Raw genomic sequence first — 26,068 nt, 5'->3', positions numbered from 1 at the left:
AATTGCTTTTAATGTTTAACCTTGTGTATAATCCCCCACAAGTTTTTTAGTTTATTTAATTTAATTTCTTCTTTGTATTATTATTATTATTATTATTATTTTTTAGATATTTTGCACTCTTTGCACTTGTTATAAAGTATTTTGGTATTAATAATAACAAAAAAAAAAAAGTTCCGAAGATTTCGATGCGTTACGTGCGGAGTTGTGAATGCGCGCTGACGTCACACCGCGCGTATCCAATCAGCGCGCGTCCTCGCGGGACACCGCCAAGCTCAGTTTGACTGCTGTGTGTAGCAGCTGAGGCGGCTCGCGCAGACGCTCCGATTCTGGCGCGATAAATACAGATTTCTTCCATCTAACTGTACATATCGGCGCGAGTTATGACGCGGCTGTGAGCGGGCTGGTTAAGGTGAGAGAAAGGGCGACAATCAGCGTGTGTTAATGAAGTTTGTGTGTCGTGTGTGAGTGTTAGCTCGCTAGGTTCGGTTAGCTTAGCTGTAGCCGCGTCGAGCTAACGCGATAAATAGTTATCTATTGAGGAGCGAACGACGCGTCAACAGCGCGACGCGAGGATGACTCGCACGGACAGAAGCTTCATCCGTTCATCTAAACACAAAAACAAGCCAGAAAAGTGCGACTTCTGTTTGTTTATGTTTACAGCACGCGAGTTATTCACTTAGAGCTGATAAATATTCATCTTAATCTAATAATCATGGGTCTGAGCTTATTAAACATGCGTTATATAACTTCATATCGGACTGTATGCGAGTTTGCATGGTTGGGTCATTTATATTTTGAGCAAATGTAGGTCACGCGGTCATCTCTCATCAGTTTAATCACACCTAATTGTTGATTTGTACAGTTGTCTTTACTGTATTCTCTTCATCAGCTGCCAGTGTTTTAACATCTCTCCTTCGTTTAAATGCGAACTCAAAAGCATTCGTTTCAAATGTTTCATTTGGCCTGTTTATAAAACCACAAAGCCGTTTTACTGCTCAAATGCGACGAATATCTGAGTAAAACAGCTTTCAGCGAGAAACTAACGATTCTCTTATTAATTTGAATTAATTGGATGATGAAAAGTAAATGCATTACATTGGATTCTGTTGTTTTTCTTTCAGAATATTGTGCCATAATTAACACAAAACATTGCCAATGTCATTCAGAAGTCAGAAGAGCTTTATTGCCAAGTGTGTTGGCACATACAAGGAATTTGTTTTAGTGTTGCATACACCTACAGTATATATATATATATATATATATATATATATATATATATATATATATATATATATATATATATATATATATATATAAATAAACAAAAATATTGTAAAATAAATATGCTATAGATAAAATAGATGTAGGGATGTAATAGGTTGTACGGTGGTAACAAATAAATATAAGGTTATTGCATGTATTGTTATTGCACAATGGAGAGAACATTTAACCATTCATGAGGTATGTTGAAGCTATATATTAAAATATATACTAAAATATCTTAATTCAGATTAAAATGAATAGAGTCTGATGCCATGTTGTTGTTTTTTAAGCTTGTCATGCGGATTGTTTCATGTGTAATATTTGTGTTTTCAGCTGAACTGCAGTCACAGACCAAAGACTGACCACACGCTCCGGTCACCACACAGACATCATGGCGAAAGATGTGAGAATCGCACACATTACAAGATTACACACTCAAACGTGTGTTTATTGCAGGGTTATTATAGTTTCTTATAACTGAGAGCCATTAAAAATACTAATATTAATATAAAAACAGTTTATCTTTGCTGGTTGCTAAGACTAGAGACGCACCGAATGCTCGGCGGCCGAAATTGATTGAAATCGTGAAATGGCCTTAATCAATTAGTACATAAACTGCTTGTTAGCCAGGGTTCAAAGTTCAAAGCGTGAGGAAAATCTGCGCTGGAACAGTGTTGCTCGTCAGTTGCTCAGTCACATTTTTATGAATTTTTACAAGGCGTGGATGTGACAATGTGATACGAGAGACAAACATCTTCACAAATTCTTAATGAGAATCATTTATAAATCTGCTGGTGTCAACTAAAAGAAGCACTGAGGTCTTCCTGGGGGTCTCCGCCAAAATAAAAGCTCCATCAACATTCATAAATATTAGAAGTATTGTAATTTTGCTGTTGTTCTGTAAAATAAAATAAAATAAAAAGTAAGACAATAATAATGATAATAATAATAATAATAATAATAATTACAACAGCTATATTAATACAATTATTATAACATTCACATAGTGTTCAAATTTGCATCTATTTGTACAGTAAAAAATACATGCCTGATTCAAGAAGGGGGTCTCAAAAATTAACTTATTATTTTACTAACTTGTTAATTTTAAGTTAAATTGTGTTTTGTTGGTATAATGTCTGTTAGAATGTTCAGTGTTAATTAAATATTTTTAAGTTGTTGTTGTGTAATAGATTTTTTTCCTTTGAAAAGCAAGACAAAACAGTAAAAAGCAAAATTTATATTATTTATTTATGCAATGGTGAAAACAAAAATTGGCAAAATACATGAAAACCACGAAAACAGTCTTCAGCCTTCGGCCCAGTTTTTCGTTTTGTTCGGCTTCAGCCAAGATTTTTCATTTCGGTGCATCCCTAGCCAAGACAATAATTATCTGTTGAATATAACTGAAATTAAAATTGATAAAACTGTGTAAACAGCAACTCTACTAAAACTTACTAAAATTATAAAGAAAAAAAGAAAATGTACAAATAAAAACTTCAGAAGATGAATAAAAACTATAATGACACACTGTTTTAATACAGCCTTTATTTCTTTGTTTACATGAGTTTGGTAATGTTGTATTGTGGTTTAGTCTGAATTGACCATTTAAGGAAGAAAATGTAAAACTCACACTTATAAGTGTGGATGAAATCAACAAATCTAACAGCACAGAAACAGTATGATGATTGTAGTTATTCCTGATGTGAGCCGTGACGATCTGTGATGTTCATGTTGAACTGAAACTGATGCTGTGTGTGTGTGGTTCTTCATGCAGAGTCTGTTGTCACGTGTCATTATCGAAGCTGCAAGACTTGCACATTTAATTTCTCATTAGATCTCGCTAAAAGATTTTTTTCTGAAGTTTAGATGGTTACACCAGAGATTACTAGACACAACCAGCAGCCAATTAACTCATGTTGATTCCAGCATATTTGATCATTATAATCTCAAACCATCCTTAGAGGAGACTCATCTGCTCATGATTCTCTCTGATCTTCAGGCTGGACTCAAAGAAACCAATGGAGAGATAAAGGTGTTTGTCAACCAGAATCTGAGTCCAGGGAAACGTGAGTACACACTAACCATCAGTCAGCTCAGTGCATGATGGGTAATGACACCTGATTCACTAAGGGTCCCACAGAGCGGGAAACTTCAGACGCGGATTTAAACGCAGCCGACAGAAAATCCTGCCACGCCACAGAGCGCCATTCACACAGTTTTCCATTAAGTTGCATTATATTCGTCCCAAATAATTATTAATGTACGTAATGACTTCACCACAGGCTGTAAACTTGTGTATTGTGCATTTATCAGCGAAAGTTTGTCTTTCTGTGGCTCTAATGAAGTATGCTTCATTTATTGAGCTGTGTGACTAACATATTTTGTTATTTTGATTAGATAATCATCAAGTGTTCTAAAATAGAAACATATAAACACAGTGTGAGCGTATACACACAATATCCATATGTATATAATTTCAATGCTGTGGCCTATTTGTAGATATTTAAAGATGTGCATCTTTAAGCACAACTTTTGAGATGAAATGGTAACACTTTACGTTAAGAGTCTATTTGTAACATTAATATTAATGAAAGCTGTATAAGTGTTGTTCTTTGTTAGAATGTTAATTTCAACATTTACTAATACATGTTTAAAATTTAAAGCTTCTTCTGTTGACATTACTTAATGAACTATGAACTAACGTTAATGATTAATTTAATAATTAATATTTTTTTAATTTACAAATTGTGGTTCAATAGTGTTTTTTTATTTTTTATAGTATAGCACTATTTTAGTTTTCGTTCAGTATCTGTTTTATCGGTTGATTAATCGTATCGGCCAGTGTGGTCCAACCTAGCTTTCGGTAAAATCGGTTGACCTCTAGTTACAAGTACACCACAACTCAAAAGGTTGGGGTCAGTAAGATGGTTTTTAAAACTTTTATTCATCAGTGACGCATTAAATTGATCAAAAGTGTCAGTAAAGACATTTATAATGTTACAAAACATTTCTGTTTCAAATAAATGCTTTTCTTTTGAACTTTCTATTCATCTGTGAATCCTGAAAAATAAAATGCATCACATTTTCTACAAAATTATTGTGCAGCACAACTGTGTTCAACATTGATAATAATCAGAAATGTTTGTTGAGCAGTAAATCAGCATATTAGAATGATTTCTGAAGATCATGTGACGCTGAAGACTGGAGTAATGATGCTGAAAATACAGCTGCATCACAGAAATAAATTACAGTTTAACAGATATTCACATAGAAAACAGCTATTTTTTAAAGTAATAATATTTCACTATTTTACTGTATTTTTAATCAAATATATGCAGCTTTGGTGAGCAGAAAAGACTTCTTCAACAAACATTACCAAAAGTTTGGGGTCAGTAAGATTTTTAGTGTAGTTAACCTAGTAAGGGATGAATTCATTTTCTTAGATCACCTCAAAATTTCAAGCTTATTGCTTTTAAAGTCTTTTTATTGTAGCTGCTTTACTGTAAACAAAACGTCTGCTTGTTCTAATCAGCTGAGAATGAGTTCGGAGTTACTCCTTGTTGTGCTCATGTGGTGACGGAGGCTTCCTGACCTGCAGGGGTCGCTGTGATGAAACACTGCACTCATGAATATTAATGAGGTGTGTGTGTGTGTGTGTGTGTGTGTGTGTGTGTGTCCGCAGCTGCAGGTGTTCTGTCCTTCCTGACGGTTCATCCGGCATCAGTCTCTGCGGTCAAACAGATTCTGCCCAAAACTCTCACCGCTGCAGGCATTAACATGCTGCCACACGTGGTAAGATGCTTACAATCAATACTCCATGTTTACTGAATCCTGCTCTCGAATCACATGACAACACACAGACCCCTCCCACCATCTCCATGGCGATAAACCCTCCATTAACATTGTGTGAGGTGACCCGGGAGAGTCTGTAAGCGGATCACAGAGCGCTGGAGTCAGCAGGATTACTCTCCTCATCATCCTATTATCATAGATGCAAACTCCTCACCTTTCCTCACTTTTTTGGGATCAAAATATGTCACCTGTGAGATTTGCTTAGGTCCAGTGAGAAAGTGTTTTTGAGAGAGATGGGGTTGGGGGGGGTCTTGCAAGGGTAAATAAAGAACTGGGGCCAGATGCATAAACTGTTTAGACTACTCTTAAAAAGTTAGTCAGATGATTTTTTTTCTTCAAGACTGGTCATAACTTTTAATTCAGTTATGAAAAGGTCGATTGGTCTTATTTGTATTGGAAGAGTAAGACTGGTTACCCCTTGGCAACTGCTAGTTGGTCAAACTAGTTCTTAAGGCACAGTCTTAACATGGTGGCTGAGTTTATGCAACTGGCCCCTGGTTTTCAATAAGTTATATAGTATTTTCTTTACTTCAAAAACTGTCTAAAAAGGGTGATATGTTATGTATTTGAGGTCTGAGATGTGGGAACGGTGGAGAGAGAGAGATTTTTAGGTCAGCATTAGTTATGTTTCCATACAAAGTTACGAATTAAACCTATGCGCAAAATCAGAATATCGCTTTAAACATTTGCGAATAAAGCACCGTTTCCATCCAGCGAGTTGAAGAGAACAAAATCGTCACTTCCTGATTAACTAACATTTGCTGCAGTAGAAGGTACTGTATGTAATAATTTGTGTAGACAATAAATCACAAGCTTCAGAGCGCGCAGACGAAGCGTGGTCATGTTATCTTATTTTCGGAGTCTGCTGTTTGGGAACGCAGTTCTTGGAGTTAATTATAACGAAGCACTTTGACGAGACTTTGCTCAAGTGTTTCAGATGCTGTGAAATGAGATCGGTCCATTGGTTTCTCCAGCTTTATGCTTTTCCCATCGCAGTCACAAGGAATTTATTCTGTAAAAGTGTTTCCATCGTAGTTTGTTGTACTGTCTTTAAAAACCTGCGTAACACGTCATCTTTTATAACATGGGATTTTGACCAAATATATTCAATCTTGATTTCTGTAAAATGTTGCAACAAGATGTTAAACAAAATAACAGTTTTGGACATATAAGGTAATAAAATTTTTTAAATAAGGTAACTTCAAATGAGCGTGTAAAGCAAATATCTCCGTGTGGAGCACATGCCCCCGATCTGCGCAATGTTCTCATCTTTTTTTCCTTCCTTACCTGTTTGCATCTCTGTATTATTACACACAGGTAGATGTGCTCAGGTGCTCACGGGTCGAGACCAGCTGGACCACAGAATTCACTCTGTAGGGATGCGACGATAAATCGCTGCAGCATCGATTCGTGGATGGATTCTGAGATCTTCCGAATGCATCATGATTCTGAGCTTATATTTTAACAGCAGATGGCGCTCTGTTCTAGTGTTGATCCGCACACTCAAACGCTGATGAAGAAGAGCGCTGAAGAGCACTTGTGTGTCCGGCTGAGTCTGTAATCTCACCTCGGCTCAGAATGCTTTTATGACGCCAGATTAATGTAAACACACCCTTGTGATTCGCTTCAACCTTTTCCAATCTTATGAATGATTATTTTAGGTTGGAGTGTGTGTAAGGATTTGGAAGCGAGCAGAGTACGTCTGTTTCTGGAGCGTGCAGCGCCACCTGCTGCTCAAAACTAAGCTCAGAATCCACTCCAGAAAGAATCGCCATGCATTCGGAAAATCTCAGAATCATTTCTTGATTCGCGATGCATCGTTTTATTTTCCCAGCCCTAATTTTTGTTTGTGTTGAGAATTGCGATGATGATGATGATGAGTGTCCTGTGGTCTGGTGTCTCTCTGTTCCCGCAGGTGATAGGAACTCCTCAGAGGAGCAGCGTCCCCGCCGGCCTCCTGTTAACCAGCCCACACACACCAACCACACACCTCCAGACGCAAGAGTCCTCGCCCTGGTCGACCGGGTTAGTTAACCCGCCTGCTAGACCTGCACCATTCTGGATAGATTGAGAATCACCTTTTTCTTTACGATTCTCCCGTGATTCTGAACTAAACAAAACAGTGTGTGAGAATTGCTGCAGTCTATTTAAAAGTGTTTAATCGTTTGACGGCACTAATATTTATACGTAATACACACACATATATTATGTAAACAAAAACTTATTTTGGATGCGATTTAATTGTTTGACAGCACTAGTATTCATTTTAAATACTGAAACTAGAATGTCTTGCAGTGTTCCATACTTTCTGCACAACTTTAACAGGGTTATGCATGGTTTCCCTCTTATTGAAGCAGATGGACTTTGCACACAGGAAGTGACATCATTCAGGCTCTTAGACAAATCGTTCTGTTCTATTGGGGAAAAAAGTGTTTTTGTAAACACAGACACAATGTTATCGTTCACTGACATGCTTTTTTGTTTATTTGTTTGTGCCTGTTCATGGAAAGCGCTGACTGTAAACCTCACTGATGCTGTGATAATACCCATAACTTCCTGTCATGTGACTCCTCTGGCAGGCGCAGCAGGAAGGGCGATAAGAACGGGAAGGGCTTGCGGCATTTCTCCATGAAGGTGTGTGAGAAGGTGCAGAAGAAAGTGGTGACGTCCTACAATGAGGTGGCGGATGAGCTGGTGTCCGAGTTGAGCTCCGGAGACAACAACATCTCCCCAAACGATGCGGTTGGTCCCTAACCCTAACCTCACTTCCTGTCAGACTTCCTGTCGTGTGCTGGCTTCTGCCACTTCCGTGAGAAATCACTCTCGAAGTCTTGATGCCAGAAGATACACTTTATTATCAGCAGTGTTGGGAAGGTTACTTTGGAAATGTAATAGGTTACAGATATGGCCAAAAAAATAATCTTTTTTTTTTTTTTGCAAAATGTAACCACAACATGATTCGAGTAACTTCTTCTTTATTAACCCTGTAGTTAAAGAAAATTCTATTCCAAGTGCAGCACACATGTTGTCGTCAGCATGATGTAAATGTTAAAGATGCATGAACTACAACTACATTTTGTACAAACTTGTCTCGTCATATTACAATCGTTAACATTTTCATAAGTAACTGTAATTTAATTACACATTCTCAGTAACTGTAACGGATTACAATTACATTTATTTTGTAATTAAATTACGTAATTTAGTTACATGTAACTAGTTACTTCCCAGCACTGGTTATCAGAGACAGTGAAGCCGAGAGACTATAGATGTGTCTGTGCCTGCGCTCTCCTTTATACAGTGGTTTCCTCAAGGCGTGTTCAATACATTTCATGTGTAGTTCATACCGCACTGCTCCGGGTGTGTGTTCACGGTGTGTGTGTGTGTGTGCACTTTGGATGGGTTAATTGCAGAGCACAAATTCCGAGTATGGATCACCATACTTGGCCATATGTCATGCCACTTTCACTTTCACTAGTTGTTATTGTTTCCTTTCTTGGCTGTTCTTCAGTCTGTTTTTAGGCAGTAGACAGGAGGCCTCGTCACACATTTTGTGATCTAATGTCAAAATAGGATGTGCATCTTCACCTTAAAATGCGTTTTTGTAATGTCTGCACATTCCATTCTCATGCAGGCCTCTATATATACATTAAATAAGACCTCACTAACAGGTAAAGTAAAATTTAGTAAAGTGTATATAGTCTAATATTTCGCAAAATACTCTTCACTACACTGTGTGCAGAATTATTAGGCAAGTTGATATTACGGTCATTTTTTTGCCAAGAAAATTTTACCAATTCCAAACCACATCAATCTTCTACTATTGATTTTGTATTTGATCATTTCTAAGTTATATATAATTGTCTTAATCTTCCAGAATCTGGCAGTAAGTTTTAGGAGCTCATTTTAGTTCATCTCCTATCCTGAGAAGTCTGTCTTACTTCTCATGAGCTCCTAAATGAGCTCTTACTGCCAGATTCTGGAAGATACATTCTTCAAACAGTGGCACAAGAGGATGCGATGCTAGTCCTTCAAGAGTCACTCTCAACTTATCTGTCCATAAAGCCTATACAAAATCAGTCTTCATGTATTTCACAACACTTCAGCATGTTATTCTTATTAAGTGAGGGTTATTTTTTAGCATTTTTTACCCAAGCAAGGTCTCTGAGAACCTGACACTTTGCACTTCTGGAGACTCCAGGAAGGTTGCAGTTCTGGAAAATGATGGTGCTGGAGACTAAATGATTCCTGATGGTTTCACAGCTAATTCTTCACCTTAATTCTTGCGCAGTTAACGTGTCTTTTCCTCTCCACCTGTTTTTTCTGACCTTGCTGACCCAATGAGCATTTCGCTGCCCAATGGTCATGCCTTAACTTTGCTAATTCTATTATTGCATTAGTATTGCATCCTTCTCATGGGCATTTAATTATTATTATTATTATTATTATTTACTTTTACTCTGAGTTCAATCTCTTTTTTGGCTCATTTTATCTGTAAAAGAAAACCTGCCTAATAATTCAGCACACCTGAAATAAGAAGTTTTTGACTTTCAGCCTTCATAGACAATTATATATAACTTAGAAATGATTAAATACAAAATCAATAGTAGTTATTAAGATTGATGTGGTTTGGAATTGGTAGAATTTTCTTGGCAAAAAAATATGCACACAGTGTAGACTTCATTTCTCCAGCAAATAACGAGCTGTAGACACTGATGACTTGCCTGAGGTGAATGAAAAGCTGCATGACATTTTCTTTACGAGCTGTTTTAATGACGTCTTTCCACAATTGAAACACTGTTTGAGTGATTACGTGAGGGGTGAGATGTTCATTCATGTTTATTTCGCGTTAAAACTAGTAATCTGCCAGTGGGAGAAGAAAAATAATCTTGTTTTCTGTTTGAAATAAGATTATTTTGCTTACCCCATTGGCAGATTATTTTGCTTGTTATAAGCAAAAACTTTTTTTTTCTTCTGAAAACAAGACTAATTTTTACTTATCTAGAAAATCCTTCTTGATTTAAGAATTTTTAGATATCTGGGCTGGAAATAAGACAAAATCATTTTTTGCAGTGAAGCTCTACTATATTGATATTGATTATACTTGATGAATTCATATTTTGGTTAATAAGCTCGTGTGCTTTCTCCTCCAGCACGTGTATGACCAGAAGAACATCCGGCGACGGGTTTACGACGCTCTGAACGTCCTGATGGCCATGAACATCATCTCCAAAGACAAGAAGGAGATCAAATGGATCGGGTTCCCCACCAACTCTGCGCAGGAGTGTCAGGATCTGGAGGTCAGTGAGTCTGTGGCTTTCTGTCAGGTTTGTGTTGATGAACGCCTCTGAACCTGTCTTCCGTCCTGAAGGCGGAGCGGCAGAGACGACTGGAGAGGATCAAACACAAGCAGTCGCAGCTGCAGGAACTCATTCTGCAGGTACATCGCATCACTTCCTGTCTGTCACAGTGAGCTTCTCGTTCATATGGACGATGTGTGCAATGAAAGAAAAGTAACGTGAGGCTTTTGTTTTGATGTTTTTGCACTTCAGTTAAAGCACAAACCTCAGAACTGAATTGTTTTTCAGCATCCAATTTAATAAAACTATATATACACTACCAGTCAAAAGATTTTGAACCACAAGGTTTTTTAAAGAAGTTTCTTCTGTTCACCAAGCCTGCATTTATTTGATCCAAAGTACAGCAAGAGCAGTAATATTGTGAAATATTTTTACTATTTAAAATAACTGCTTTCTATTTGAATGTTTTAAAATGCAATTTATTCCTGTGATTTCAAAGCTGATTTTTTTTTGCATCATTACTCCAGTCTTCAGTGTTACATGATCCTTCAGAAATCATTCTAATATACTGATTTGCTGCTCAAGAAACATTTATTATGATGATGTTGAAAACAGCTGAGTAGAATTTTTTCAGGCTTCTTTGATGAATAGAAAGTTCAGAAGAACAGCATTTATCTGAAATAGAAATCTTTTGTAACACTATAAATGTCATTATCATCCCTTTTGATTAATTTACTGCATCCTTGCTAAATAAAAGTATTAATTTGTATAATTTCATGCCCCGATGCTGAAAACAAATTTACTCAACTGTTGTAAATATATATTATTATTATAATAATAAATGTTTCTTGAGCAGCAAATCAGTATATTAGAATGATTTCTGAAGATCATGTGACACTGAAGACTGGAGTAATGATGCTGAAAATACAGCTGCGCATCACAGAAATAAATTACAGTTTAACACATTTTCACATAGAAAAGTTATTTTAAATAGTAAAAATATTTCACAATATTACTGCTTTTGCTGTATTTTGAATCAAATAAATGCAGGCTTGGTGAACAGAAGAGACTTTAAAAAACGCTAAAAATCTTAGTTTAAAAACCTTTGACCGGTGTGTGTATATATATATTACAATTAAGAACATTTACACCTCAATTTTCATTACAGATGTCTTATTTAATGGCATTTAGTTATAAAACAATACAAATAAAATTTAATGTTTTATGTAGACAAATTTCTTTATTGCACAATATTTTCATTAAAATTAAGCACATTTAAGCCTCAGACTATCATTACAGATGTCTTATAACAGCATTTAGTTTGCTAAAACAATTGAAATAAAATCACAAAGAAATATGTTTTTTGTGTATTTGTGTGTGTAGATACGCTTTCTTGATTAATTGCACAATATTTTCAGGACAATTAAGCACATTTGAGCACCAAATTATTTAAGTGTTAAAAGAAATGAAATCAAATTATTATTATTATTTTTTTTTAAGGACAATTAAACACACTTGAACCCTGCACTTTTATTACAAATATTTTACTTGTAATTTTTTTGTTTGTTTGATTTTTGGATAGTGGTAGTGTTTTATTTAGCTTAAATTGACTAATATAATATGTCCATTATTTATGTAGTTTACTTTTATTTTATTAAACTACAGAAGCCACTTTTCTCTCCTGCTGTCCGTACAGTATGTGTCGTGCTCATGATGATGAATGGTGATTGCCATTAGTCTGGTTTCTCTTGATTTGCAGCAAATTGCCTTTAAAAACCTGGTGCAGCGCAATCGTCAGGCGGAGCAGCAGAACAAGAGAGCTCCACCTCCAAACACAGCCATCCACCTGCCCTTCATCATCATCAACACCAGCAAGAGAACCGTCATCGACTGCAGCATCTCCAACGACAAGTGAGCAGTCGTGTTAATTAATGCAGTTTAATCACTGATTATGGTTATTGGTTGATTTCAGTGAGTTGTTCTGTTTCCTCATGTTCATTCTTGTTTATTTGCTGCTATATCTAGTAGTAAAGAGATGATCAACGATCTGTCAGCACACATTAAAGAGCCACAAAAATGCATTTAATGTTTGTTTTGTGATAAAACTGACAGAATATGAAACTGACACTGTTTCATATCAAAAGTCACAGCTTATTGTGATTATTGGATGGCAGGAGCTACAAATAATGACTGTACAGCCTGAAAGATTGATGTTAAGATTTATGAATTCCTATCAGTATTGATTAAAAATGAGAAATCTGGAAAGTTAATCCAGCACTTGTGATTTTTCGATAAATCGTTTTTTTTAAATGACATACTTTCTCAAAAGCCACGAATCGATAATTTCCGGTATTTATTTCAGCAAACATTTAACACAAGATCTGATTAATTTTTTTTTTTCTTTTTGTTAATTAACCATTTGTAAACTGATGTTTACTGTTCATTTTTTAGAAATATCAATAGCATTTGTATTAAAACTATATTCACTGAATGTAATAAAAAAATCGTGAATCTGATTGAATTGAGAGCTTGTGTATTTAGAATCGAATCGGGACGTACACTGCAAAAAAGGCTTATCTTACTTAGTATTTTTGTCTTGTTTCTAGTAAAAAAAATATGCATTTACTAGATAAGCAAAATGATGTTAGATATTTAGTCTTGTTTCCAGGGAAAAAATGAAATGAGTGCATTTTGCTTTAAAATAAGTAAAATTATTTGCCAGTGCGGTAAGTAAAATAATCTTAAGAGTAATTTCCTTACTTCACTGGCAGATCATTTTGCTTGTTTTAAGCACAATGCACTTAATATAGTTTTTTCCCTGGAAACAAGACTAAATATCTAACATCATTTTGCTTATCTAGTGAATGCATCTTAATTTAAGAATTCTTAGATATTTTGACTAGAAACGAGACAAGAATACTAAGTGAGAGAAGCCTTTTTTTGCAGTATGCCCAGCCCTATGACGCAGCACTTCTGTCTCCGCAGGTTTGAGTATCTCTTCAACTTTGACAACATGTTTGAGATCCACGATGACGTGGAGGTGCTGAAGCGCATGGGCATGGCGTTTGGCCTGGAGTCGGGCCGCTGCAGCCCGGAGCAGCTAAAGATCGCCAAGACCCTCGTTCCCAAAGCCCTGCAGCCGTACGTCACAGGTGTGTGTCTCGACGACGATTTACAGCTGAATCACATGACCTTTCAGAACCAATTTTGAAGCTGTTTTGACTCTGTATTGTATAAAGTGCTATAGAAATGTGATTTGACGCGTGCTGAGCTGAGTGAGTGAAAACTGATTTGTTTGTCTGATATTGTAGAAATGGCGCAGGGTGCCATTAACCAGCTGATAGGAGAGCTGTCCCATGTGGCCACGTGAGTATCACATGATCTTAAAACATAATTTGATAATTGGATTGTTTTGTTGACATTGAAGTAGTGATGCAACAAAATTCTGGGCCAAAATGGAAAATTCAGGATGCACTTGGCCAAAAGCTATATATATGCGTGTTTATTTTTATATGTATAATATGCTAAATGACTGATTTATGTGACTCTATATATATATATATATATATATATATATATATATATATATATATATATATATATATATATATATATATATATATATATATATATATATATATATATTATTTATTTAATTTTTGCATAATTGTATTAATATTATTTCACCAAAATTAAACTGTTTATTTTGTTTTCACCAAAAGCTGAAACTGGACATTTTATTTAACAATAAGTTAAGACATTTTATTTAATAATCAAGTTGTACACACATTTAAATTGCACATAAGAGAGTTTTTATGTCAGCTTTTTAATAACAGAACTATGTTCTACTCCAATTTATTTTTGAAATGCAAACATTCAAACAGTGGCTGTAGAAAGGGGGCAGAAATTATAGAATTAATACTTTAATTTAGCGAGGATGCTTTAAATTGATCAAGTGATTATAAAGACGTTTATAATGTTACAAAAGATTTCTATTTCAGATAAATGCTGTTCTTTTGAACTTTCTATTCATCAAAGAAACCTGAAAAAAATCTACTCAGCTGTTTTCAGCATAATAATGTTTTTTGGGGGTTTCTTGAGCAGCAAATCAGCATATTAGAATGATTTCTGAAGATCATGTGATGCTGAAGACTGGAGTAATGATGCTGAAAATACAGCTGCGCATCACAGAAATACATTACAGTTTAAAATATATTCAAATAGAAAGCAGTTATTTTAAATAGTAATGCTTACTACTAATGCTTTAAAATAGTACTGTTTTTGCTGTATTTTGGATCAAATAAATGCAGGCTTGGTGAGCAGAAGAGAATTCTTTAAAAATAAAAACATTTTGTGTAACTATTTTAATATATTTTTATAAGTATTCAGCCAATAATGAGAGTTTCTGTGTGCATGCAGTGACCGCGGCGCGTCCAGCTCCAACGGCTCGCACCACAGCAGCTCCAGGGTGGAGACACCCATATCCTACATGGAGGATGAGGAGGACGAAGAAGACGAGGAGGACTTTGATGATGATGAGGACGATTAGGACGGCCCTAGAGATGCTGAATCAGAGTTTGAGCTCCAGAACCCGTCTTTGGGATCACATGCAGATTCCCTTTGTTCCCCCAGTTCTTGTTTGAAGCTCCAAATTGTGATCCTGCTGTAAGGATTCCCTCAAATGCTTCCCATAATTCTTCAGCTCAGTCTATTATCTTCAGTAGCTTATGAGCAGATAAGCTCCAATGATCGGCTCTCACTTCAGGGCTACTTTTGAAGAAACTCCTGCGCTGTGAGTTACACAGGGACGTTTAGCACTGTTCGCCGAGGCTGAATTTTTCTACCGTTTTGTTGTGATTCGCTCTCATAGGCAGCTATTTTTGATATTGGAGCTTTTTTTAGACGTTTGTCGTGACAGATGGAGCTCTGATCACCGCAGCTCTCCAATCACAGACGTTATGAACATGAGATCAACAACTCCAAACAAACGTCCAGCCTTTTTTGTACAATGTAACAAATACTAAGGAAATATACTTTTCTTATACATGTATAGAAATTAAACTGAAAGAATGATTTATATGCTTGTGTGGTTGTTTTTTGTGTCTGAGTGATGTTAAATAACATTAGATGTTTAAGAGTGTTTGTGAAAGTTGAAATTAGTATACAATCATTATTTCATCATTAGCAAAATATCAAACCTGCAAGACCCTCATTCAAAAGATTAAGAGAAAATCAGTGCTAAATAGCAACAATATGATTCATATAGTCCAATAATACAACAACAACAGTGTTTACATGTGCAATAACACTAAATTTGATCTTTTATCTGTTATGTTCAGTAAAATCAGAAGGAAGATGGCTTTCCTTAGGCACCATTTATTTATTTTTTTTTGCATTCATTCAACACCCTACTTGTTAACTTAAAATGCCAAACATCGAAATACATTTAATGTCTATATAATCCTTAATCGAAGTAAGAGAATTGTTTGTCTTCATAATCTTTGATATGAAAAACATCTTCATATAGAGACTTTTTAGCTTCCAGTCAGTTCATTGAGGATAAAACCCAATTCTGCACACATTTTCTTTTCGAATATTAATGGAATTAGTGAAAGATTTCTGTTGGTTAATATGGCAAATTCATGTGAAATCTTCATGTGAAAATCTTTTGCCCCTTATGCAAAATTCCTATAGTGTGGATTCCTAATGAAATGCCTGGATTTCGCTCATGAAAATTTGCCAAACAATGGTAAATGTGAATGAAAATAACAATCAACATACTGTATGTCTTTGGTCACTCATGTTCTGCAGAATGACTAAATGTGACCACAAAACCAGTCATAAGGGTATATTTTTTGAAATTGAGATTTATATCTGAAAGCTGAATAAATAATCTTTCCATTGATGTATGGTTTGTTAGGATATGACAATATTTAGATACAACTATTTGAAAATCTGGAATCTGAGGGTGCAAAAAATATTGAGAAAATGGCCTTTAAAGTTGTCCAAATGAAGTTCTTAGCAATGCATATTACTAATCAAAAATTTAATTTTGATATATTTACAGTAGGAAATTTACAAAATATCTTCATGAGACATAATCTTTATTTAATATTCTAATGATTTTTGGCTTAAAAGAGAAATGTATAATTTTGAGCCATACAATGTATTGTTGGCTATTGCTACAAATATAGCTGTGCTGCTTATGACTGCTTTTGTGCTGCAGGGTGTTGTGCTCGAGTCATTTGATGAAGCAATTCTGAACTCTGAATTATAGGATGTTTGGAGTGTCATTGTGGTGAGTGATGTTCTCGCTTCGCATCAGTGAGAGGTGTTAACCTGAGGAAGGTATTATAGAGTTAGAGGATAAAGCCTTATGAAAGATGTTGAGTCAGGTGGATCTGTCTGAGTGTGTGTTGCAGGGCTTATCGTTCACTTTGCCATCAGACTCAAGACGTCGTGCTGGATCCGTTGGTCACTGTCCGTTCCTCTGCATCTCATGATCTAATCCCACACTTCTTCTCCGGTGAGGACTAGTCTCACGGCGCTGAGCTCCAATGCTCTCGCTGTGACCCTTCAGCTGCCAATCTCGTCTCGTTCTCACTACGAAAGTCCCAGTTTAGCTCCTTCGCCTCGCTATGGACATCGGCGGCCTGACTACGGTGGTGGCCAACTCGGCATACATCTCGGCCCGTGGCAGTTTCGATGGCACGGCCAACCCAGCGGCCAACCGAGACAAGAAGTTCCACGCCAAACTCAAGCTGCCCCACATCACGGTGTGCGAAGGTCTGAGAGAAACTCTGGATCTGCAGTTTAAGAGCATCTGTGTAGAGCAGCCCATTGGTAAGCGACTGTTTCAAGAGTTTCTGGAAACCACCAACGAGTATAAGGGCCCTTGTCGCCTCTGGAAGGACATCGAGGCGTATGACACCGCCGAGGATAAAGACCGAGTTCAGAAAGCCAGCAAAATCCTCCAGCGCTACATGGAGCCTTCGGCCAAGCACTTCTGCCCGTTTTTACCCGAGAACGACATCACCAAGGTGAAGGAGCGGCACGAGGAAGCGGCAGATGACCTGTTTGTGCAGATCCTGGCCAGCGTTTTCGACTTTCTCAAAGAGGTTCCCTTCACCTTCTATCTAGAGACCATGTACTTTAAGCGGTTCCTCCAGTGGAAGTGGCTGGAGATGCAGCCCGTAGGCGAGGACTGGTTCCTGGACTTCCGTGTTCTGGGTAAGGGTGGATTCGGAGAGGTGTCCGCCTGTCAGATGAGGGCCACGGGGAAGCTGTACGCCTGCAAGAAGCTCAACAAGAAGAGGCTGAAGAAGAGGAAAGGCTATGAGGTATGAAAGCAGCTTGATGCCTTTGGCTGAGGATCTTTCCTGAGAAAAGGTGCCATTGGCGTCCAAAGGACTTACTAATTATAGAATAAAGAGTATCTGTTCAAATTATTGAAATGTAAAGTTAATAGGGTTGAAATGGATTTAGTGAGGATAAATGACTATTGGCACTCTGAGCCTGAAATGGGTAAATGTTATGTTTTTTCTGGGCATCTTTGGCTTGTAGTGACTGATTTAGAGCAAAACCATTTGAGCTGCTCTTCCCACAAAGTTTATCTGATCGTCACCAAATTTGGTGCAGACAGTCTTTAGAACCTAACTAATAAAATAAATCACATAGATATTTGAAATATAAAAGCATGTGTTTTGAAGTCTATAAATTCAACTGGGCGATCATGTGTAAAAGTACAAAGAAAGGCATTTTTAAGCACAAATGTGTCCCTGCAGCACAAAAGCAGTCATAAGCAGCACAGGTATATTTGTAGCAATAGCCAACAATACATTGTATGGCTCAAAATTATACATTTTTCTTTTATGCCAAAAATCATTAGGATATTAATTAAAGATAATGTTCCATGAAGATCTTTTGTAACTTTCTTACCGTAAATTTATCAAAACTTCATTTTTGATTAGTAATATGCATTGCTAAGAACTTCAGTTGAACAACTTTAAAGGTGATTTTCTCAATGTTTAGATTTTTTTGCACCCTCAGATTCCAGATTTTCAAATATTGTCCGATCCTAACAAACCATACATCAATGGAAAGCCTATTTATTCAGCTTTCAGGTGATGTATAAATCACAATTTCAGAAAATTTACCTTTATGACTTGTTTCGTGGTCCAGGGTCACATTTGAGCTGCTTTTTTCCCCCACAAAGTTTATCCGATCTTCACCAAATTTGGTGCAGATCGTCTTTAGAACCTTACTGATAAAATAAATCACAGAGATATTGGAAATTTAAAAGCATGTGTTTTGAACCCAATAAATTCAACTGGGCGATTGCTGGTAAAAGTAAAGGCAAAACCGAACATTTCAAGGCACAAATGGTACCTTTTCCTCATTTTTTTTAATGGAGATGTCCATGCAGGGTAATAGATATGTATTGCAAGACTAGTAATGCTTAGATAACAGGATGTGGATCCTGATTGACATGTTGGTTTTGTGCGATTAAGCAGCTCAGACGTGACATTGATGATGAAGGTGAAGGCTTTACTGCGGGTAATATGCTTTACTAGCGCTTCACTCCAACAAAACGATCCTGTTTTAGATCACAACTTATGAAATGACCAAACATTCAAAATTAGATTGTGCTTGTATCAGTTTTGGACTGTTGACTGATTTCCGTTGGAATAAATGATGAAAACCTCCAGTGATGATAAAGGACATTGAGTGCAGCAGAGCATCATGTTCCTCTTCATTCTTCATCAGTATTGATCAGATATGCACGCGTTTGAGTGTTTGTCTGTAAGCATCAGTCAGATGAGTGAACAGCGCTGTGGACCAGTGGCAGCATTAGAGCCGATGAAGCTTTAGTGCTTTGGCCTTCAGCTCATTATGAAATGCAACTCCAACACATTTAATTATGGAACAGATTTGTTGTGGAAATCCTGGACAGGTAGAACGCTGGAGATGATACTGACTGTACATGTGTCCTTATGTAAATGTTGAATGCTGTCCAATGAGAGTCCACAGATGATTCAGTAGATGTTAATAATGACCTCATTCATAGTTACAAGCATGAAAACATCATTCATTGACAGATTATTGTGCTGTTTGGAAACAGTCGCTAAAGCATCATTAATGATGTGATTCTTCTGTTACGCATCGGTTGTGAAACAGAAAACTGGGAAATGCATCTTGCATGTGTCATAATGCATGAAATAAAACTAGGACAACTAGTGCACTGGTTCACATATATAAAGAGAACATCTGTCTTCGTATACCGAAGTTCTTAAAATCTATTATGTATGTTTTGCTCTTTCTGCATGTATGTTTATTTGAAAAATATGCTTTTATATACAGTGGAGTCCAAATGTCAGAGCACTAGTGAAAATGCATAATTTTTCAAATTAAACTTTCATTGTAAATTACATTAACAACAATTTGACTGAAAAATTGACATGAACATGAAAGAAAATGTTCTGTTGTCACAGGGCGCCATGGTGGAGAAACGGATCCTGGCTCGAGTTCACAGTAGATTCATCGTTTCGCTGGCTTACGCCTTCCAAACCAAAACAGAGCTGTGTCTGGTGATGACCATCATGAACGGAGGAGACCTGAGGTTAGAGACCATTTAGATTGACCATATTATTATTGCTTGTATTATATCCAGATGTTGTTCTGGCCTTCTTTGGCCTGTAGCGACTGATTTAGAGCAAAACCATTTTAGCTGCTCTTCCCACAAAGTTTATCCGATCCTCACCAAATTTGGTGCAGATAGTCTTTAGAACCTTTCTGATACGATAAATCACATAGATATTGGATATTCAAAAGCATGTGTTTTGAACCCAGTGAAATCACCTGGGCGATCGCTTGTATCACACCTGTTCTTTCAGCTGTTCGGATGAAATCTAGAACGTGATCTTGAACCCAAGAGCTCAGGGCAGTGGTTTTGTGACAGCGCCACCTACTGGTTTAATGTTAAGTTTAAGTCTCATTGTAACCTTTGACCCAAAGGCCTGAAATGGCAGTGATGTACTGCATTTTTGATGATGTCATTGCCCGGCTTTGCCTGTGATTGCTGGCTCCATATATTATTTTTAATTTAATTTAATTTTTCATGAATATATGGAAATATTTTAAAGAGTGTGTCATTCTTTTGCAGGTACCACATCTATAATGTGGATGAGAATAACCCAGGGTTTTCTGAAGCCAGAGCGTGTTATTATGCTGCTCAGATCATTCAAGGCCTGGAGCATCTTCACCAGAAGAGAATCATCTACAGAGACCTGAAACCAGAAAACGTCCTGCTAGATAATGAAGGTGAACATGTTAAACTGCATCACTCATCAACATACACACACATCTGATGGGTTGAGAGTCGTTTCGGTCACACATGTCATGCTGGTGTTTTCAGGTCACGTCCGTATCTCTGACCTCGGCTTGGCTGTGGAGCTCAAAGATGACCAGCTCAAAACCAAAGGCTACGCTGGAACTCCAGGTGAAAACCTCCAGCACGTTCAAAAAAGATCATGATCAAAACTCACACTCCCAGAATCTTATCTTGATGCTCATATACTTTCATATAAACGTTAAACAAAAGCAGGTTGATATTGGCTCATGAGTGCTGATGCTGCGAGGTTCATTCTTAAACATTTTCACCTGTGTGTGTGTGTGTGTTTTCAGGGTTTATGGCCCCGGAGCTGCTCAAGGGTGAAGAATATGATTACTCAGTAGATTATTTCACTCTCGGGGTCACGCTGTACGAGTTCATCGCCGCCAAAGGACCCTTCAGGACTCGAGGAGAGAAGGTGATCTTCAACAGAGGATCTTTATTAGAATCACATTCATGCATTCAGCAGATGCTTTTATCCACAGCGACTCGCGCAAAACACGCGTTTGCTTGGAATGAGAAAAAGTGCAAGGCCTTGTTCTAAATAACTCATTTTAACTCGAGTGTAGCATTTTTAGAATGGCGTGTCATGCACGAGATGCAGAGTCTGTCTAGCACTAACATTCTAGAATCATTTTATCTGGAAGATACACAGTTACAACTTCTGTGGGGCGTGAAGAAAAAGTAATGTAACTAGTAGTGTAACTAATTACTGTTGCCAGAAAGTAATAAGTAAAGTAACAATATTACTTTTGAAAGGAGTAACTAGTAATGAGTAATATATTACATTCTTTGAGTAACTATGTGTGCATTGCATTCAAGTTATGCATGTTATCAGTTCATGCATTCATTAGGAATCGAACCCATGACCTTGGCATTGCGAGCACCATGTGATATCCCTATAAAGAGACGTTTGATGGCACTTCTGTAAATGTGAACCTGTGTTCTAGTGAACCACTCAGCAGATACAAACAGATCCTCCTAACATACACTACACATGAAGTTCCATAGTAAACCTGCAGGTGCAGATGATGTAGTAGAGTAATATTCATGGATTTAATGCATAGCATTTAATTCATTCGTTTAATTCACATCTGTTAGGTTAGAGAAATACACTACTTCTTCTGATTCCTGCAGCAAAATTTGGATAATATTTTCTTTTAAAAAGTTTGTTTTACTTGTCAAGTAAATGCATCCTGATTCAAGAATTTTTTGATATTTATACTAGAAAACAATATAAATTAAGGAAGAATTTTTTATTATTATTATTTTTTTTTGCAGTGCATTGGACAGAAGATCAGATCATGCTGTTAAACATGCACTGAGAGAACTCTGATACAGCAAAGCGTTGTAAATCAGTTGTGGATGCTGTTTCTGCTTATTGCATTGCTATGCTGAAGTCCTGCGTTTGTTTCCCAGTTAATGCATGAAGTAATCAAATGCATTTTTTCTTTTTTAGCTTCAATGCAATGAAAGTCACTTTGGATGCCTGTCAAATGCTTAAATGTGAATGTAATGATTTTGGGATAATTTCCTGAAGATGCTGTGATGGTTTGGTGACGGCGCCACCTACTGGTCAGATGTGTTAATTAGCATTAAAGGGATAGTTCACCCGAAAATGAAAGTCCAGTCAATGTTTACTCACCCTCATGTTGTTCCAAACCTGTATGAGTTTCTTTTAGCTCTCAAACACACAAAGAAAGATATTTTGTTACCAGATAGTTGATGGTTCCCATTGACCTCCATAGTATGCAAAAAATAAAGAAAGAAATAAATACTATGGAAGTCAATGTCTGCCGTCAGCTGCTTGCTTACACACATTCTTCAGCTTTATGTGTTTGTTTGTGTTTTACTCTGTTGTACTTACAAACACACTGTTGTTTTGATTCTTCGTGTAATAAATGCTGTGCTCCTCAGGTGGAGAATAAAGAGGTGAAGAAGCGGATCCTGAACGAGCCGGTGACCTACCCAGAAACCTTCAGTGAGAAAGCCAAGTCCATCTGTGAGGGTCTGCTGGCTAAAGAGGTGGACAAGAGACTGGGCTTCAAGAACGGCTCGTGTGATGAGATGCGCGCGCATCCCTTCTTCAGCGAGATCAACTGGAGGAAACTGGACGCAGGTGAGAAGATGATGAGAGTTTACTGCAAACACAACACTTCCTCTGATTAGATCATTTCATTTAACTTTACACTACTGATCAAACATTTGAAATCAGGACGATTTTTAAAAATGTGACCCTGGACCACAGAATCAGTCATAAGGGGAAATCTTTTGAAATTGAGATTTATACATAGTCTGAAAGCTGAATAAATAATTGATGTATGGTTTGTTAGGATCGGACAATATTTGTCTGAGATACAACTATTTGAAAATCTGGAATCTGAGGGTGCAAAAAAATCTAAATATTGAGAAAATCACCTTTAAAGTTGTTCAAATGAATTCTTAGCAATGCATATTACTAATCAAAAATTAAGTTTTGATATATTTACGCTAGGAAATTTACTAAATATCTTCATGGAACTTTACTTAATATCCTAATGATTTTTGGCATAAAAGAGAAATGTATAATTTTGACCCATACAATGTATTGTTGGCTATTGCTACAAATATAGCTGTGCTGCTTATGACTGCTTCTGTGCTGCAGGGTCACATATGGTCTTGAATAAAGTCTCTTCTGGTCACTGAGCCTGCATTTATTTGATCAAAAACACAGTAAAAACAGTGAAATATTATTATGATTTAAAACAGCTGTTTTCTATGTGAATATCTGTTAAACTGTAATGTATTTCTGATGCGCAGCTGTATTTTCAGCATCATTACTGCAGTCTTCAGTGTCACATGATCTTCAGAAATCATTATAATATGCTGATTTGCTGCTCAAGAAACATTTCTGATTATTATCAATGTTGAAAACAGCTGTGCTGCACAATATTTTTGTGGAAACTGTGATACTTTTCATTAACAATTTTGGGCGATGTAAGAATTTTTTTATTCATTAATGCTTTTATTCATCAAGGATGCATTGAATTGATCAAAAGTGTCAGTAAAGACATTTATAATGTTACAAAAGATTTCTATTTCAAATAAATGCTGTTCTTTTGAACTTTCTATTCATCTGTGAATCCTGAAAATTAAAATATATCACAGTTTCCACAAAAATATTGTGCAGCACAACTGTTTTCAACATTAATGATAATCAGAAATGTTTGTTGAGCAGCAAATCAGCATATTAGAATGATTCCTGAAGATCATGTGACACTGAAGACTGCAGTAATGATGCTGAAAATACAGCTGCGCATCAGAAATAAACTACAGTTTAACTTATATTCAACAGCTATTTTAAATTATAATAATATTTGCAATTTTTACAGTATTTTTGATCAAATAAATGCAGCCTTGACGAGCAGATGAAAAACCCTTACTGAACACTAGTGCAGATCCATCAGATCTTGTCTTCTGAGTGCACTAACGCCACACTGGTGTCCTACAGGGATTCTGCCGCCTCCTTTCATTCCGGATTCCAAGACAGTCTACGCCAAGAATCTGGACGACGTGGGCGCTTTCTCCACGGTGAAGGGGGTCTGTCTGGAGGACGATGACAAGACGTTCTACGATGAGTTTGCGTCGGGAAACATCTCCATCCCCTGGCAGGAGGAGATGATCGAGACGGGCATCTACGGCGAGCTGAACGTGTGGGGTCCGAACGGCACGGTGCCCAACGACCTGCGCCGAGAGTCCATCCTGGAGCAGCCGCCCAAATCCTCCACCTGCAGCGTCTCATAATACAGCACTGAACTCTCAGATCACCACATAGATGAGCTTCCAGCTTCAGCTGCTTTCAACAGCTTGACATATGTGACCCTGGACCACAAAACCAGTCTTAAGGGTCAGTTTTTTGAAATTCAGATTAATACATCATCTGAAAGCTGAATAAATAAGCTTTGTATTGATGTATGGTTTGTTAGGATCGGACAATATTTGAAAATCTGGAATCTGAGGGTGCAAAAATCAAATATTGAGAAAATCACCTTTAAAGTTGTTCAAATGAAGTTCTTAGCAATGCATATTACTAATCAAAAATGAAGTTTTGATATATTTACGGTAAGAAATTTACTAAATATCTTCATGGAGCATGATCTTAATATCCTAATGATTTTTGGCATAAAAGAGAAATGTATAATTTTGAGCCATACAATGTATTGTTGGCTATTGCTACAAATATAGCTGTGCTGCTTATGACTGCTTTTGTGCTGCAGGGTCACATATATTCTAAGAGCTCAGGGTGAAGGGTGCACTCTGAGTATTGATATTAGTGATTATTGATCTTATTATTATTGAGTTTATTGAGCAGTAAACTGAGTTCAAGCACTCGTTGAGTGTAAATGCATCGTTCTGTTCAAGCACGTTTAGCATTTAGGCTTTTAAACAGAACCGAATGAGACAGAATATCTAAGTATGAGGAAAGAATGAAGAGTGAAATGCTTTGCAGTCTTTCTTTTGACATCCGTAAAGCTCAGTCAGTAATAACTGTAAGTAAAATTAATTCACTGCAAAAAAAAGGCTTATCTTTCTTAGTATTTTTGTCTTGTTTCTAGTCAAAATATCTGAAAATTCTTAAATTAAGATGCATTTACTAGATACGCAAAATGATAAAAATAATCTTGTTTTAAGAGTAATTCCTTTACCCTCTGGCAGATCATTTTACTTGTTTTAAGCAAAATTCACTTAATTTAGTTTTTTTCTAACGAGACTAAATATCTTACATCATTCTGCTTATCTAGTCAATGCATCTTAATTTAAGAATTTGTCGATATTTTGACTAGAAACAAGACAAAAATACTAAGTGAGATACGTCTTTTTTTTGCAGTGTTCTCATGTTGTGTTTGGGTTTTGTGTTCTGGTTATTTTCCCAAAAAATCTTATCACATTGTATTAAAACTTTCTGAGTTTACAGTTTAACAGCTTCCCAAGAAATGTGATCATTTTTATAATTTTGTGGGATTTTTCCCCCACTTTGTTACACTTCTGGTGTTTCTGGTCGAAAATGACCAGCCTACAAAAAAACTGCTTATAAATCTCTTGTTATGCTGTATTATTAGAGCTTATGAACATCTGTTTTTGAGTAAATATTGACAAAGTTATTCACAAATAATGTCTTATCACTCAAAAATATCGTCAAAATAAAATTGTCAAAATTATCCACAAATGTTTTATGACTCAAAAACTGAATATTGACAAAATGATCCACAAATAATGCTTTTTC

The 26,068-nt window shown here is 36.6% G+C and overlaps 2 protein-coding genes across 3 annotated transcripts; both read left to right on the top strand.

Annotated features, from left to right (window-relative positions):
* The first annotated feature begins 249 nt into the window (after nt 1-249).
* On the top strand, nt 250-15,492 carry tfdp1b (transcription factor Dp-1, b). 2 transcript variants are annotated; one of them, XM_058789256.1, is made up of 12 exons: nt 250-409; nt 1,597-1,666; nt 3,263-3,329; nt 4,952-5,055; nt 7,031-7,140; nt 7,695-7,857; nt 10,269-10,415; nt 10,487-10,555; nt 12,175-12,326; nt 13,401-13,567; nt 13,727-13,781; nt 14,835-15,492. In XM_058789256.1, the coding sequence occupies exons 2-12, from the start codon at nt 1,655-1,657 to the stop codon at nt 14,962-14,964; spliced, it is 1,176 nt and encodes a 391-aa protein (XP_058645239.1). In that variant the 5' UTR covers nt 250-409; nt 1,597-1,654; the 3' UTR covers nt 14,965-15,492. The 2 variants fall into 2 exon arrangements, with proteins under 2 accessions (XP_058645239.1, XP_058645230.1); XM_058789247.1 differs by having other exon boundaries at nt 4,946-5,055.
* A 1,561-nt stretch (nt 15,493-17,053) lies between these two features.
* On the top strand, nt 17,054-24,588 carry grk1a (G protein-coupled receptor kinase 1 a). The gene is made up of 7 exons (XM_058752534.1): nt 17,054-17,755; nt 19,907-20,034; nt 20,578-20,735; nt 20,830-20,913; nt 21,099-21,223; nt 22,723-22,924; nt 24,296-24,588. The coding sequence occupies exons 1-7, from the start codon at nt 17,054-17,056 to the stop codon at nt 24,586-24,588; spliced, it is 1,692 nt and encodes a 563-aa protein (XP_058608517.1).
* The last annotated feature ends 1,480 nt before the right edge of the window (nt 24,589-26,068 follow it).

Source organism: Onychostoma macrolepis, chromosome 01, assembly GCF_012432095.1.
Source record: "Onychostoma macrolepis isolate SWU-2019 chromosome 01, ASM1243209v1, whole genome shotgun sequence".
NCBI classification, from domain to species: domain Eukaryota; kingdom Metazoa; phylum Chordata; class Actinopteri; order Cypriniformes; family Cyprinidae; genus Onychostoma; species Onychostoma macrolepis.
This window is presented reverse-complemented; position numbering and strand designations above follow the sequence as displayed.

Coding starts and splice junctions, on each gene's coding strand:
- grk1a (XM_058752534.1), top strand. CDS start 17,054: ATGGACATCGGCGGCCTGACTACGGTGGTGGCCAACTCGGCATACATC. Junction 20,736..20,829: donor CGTCCTGCTAGATAATGAAG/GTGAACATGTTA, acceptor TGGTGTTTTCAG/GTCACGTCCGTATCTCTGAC. Junction 22,925..24,295: donor CTGGAGGAAACTGGACGCAG/GTGAGAAGATGA, acceptor GGTGTCCTACAG/GGATTCTGCCGCCTCCTTTC.
- tfdp1b (XM_058789247.1), top strand. Junction 10,416..10,486: donor AGGAGTGTCAGGATCTGGAG/GTCAGTGAGTCT, acceptor TCCGTCCTGAAG/GCGGAGCGGCAGAGACGACT. Junction 13,782..14,834: donor GAGCTGTCCCATGTGGCCAC/GTGAGTATCACA, acceptor GTGTGCATGCAG/TGACCGCGGCGCGTCCAGCT.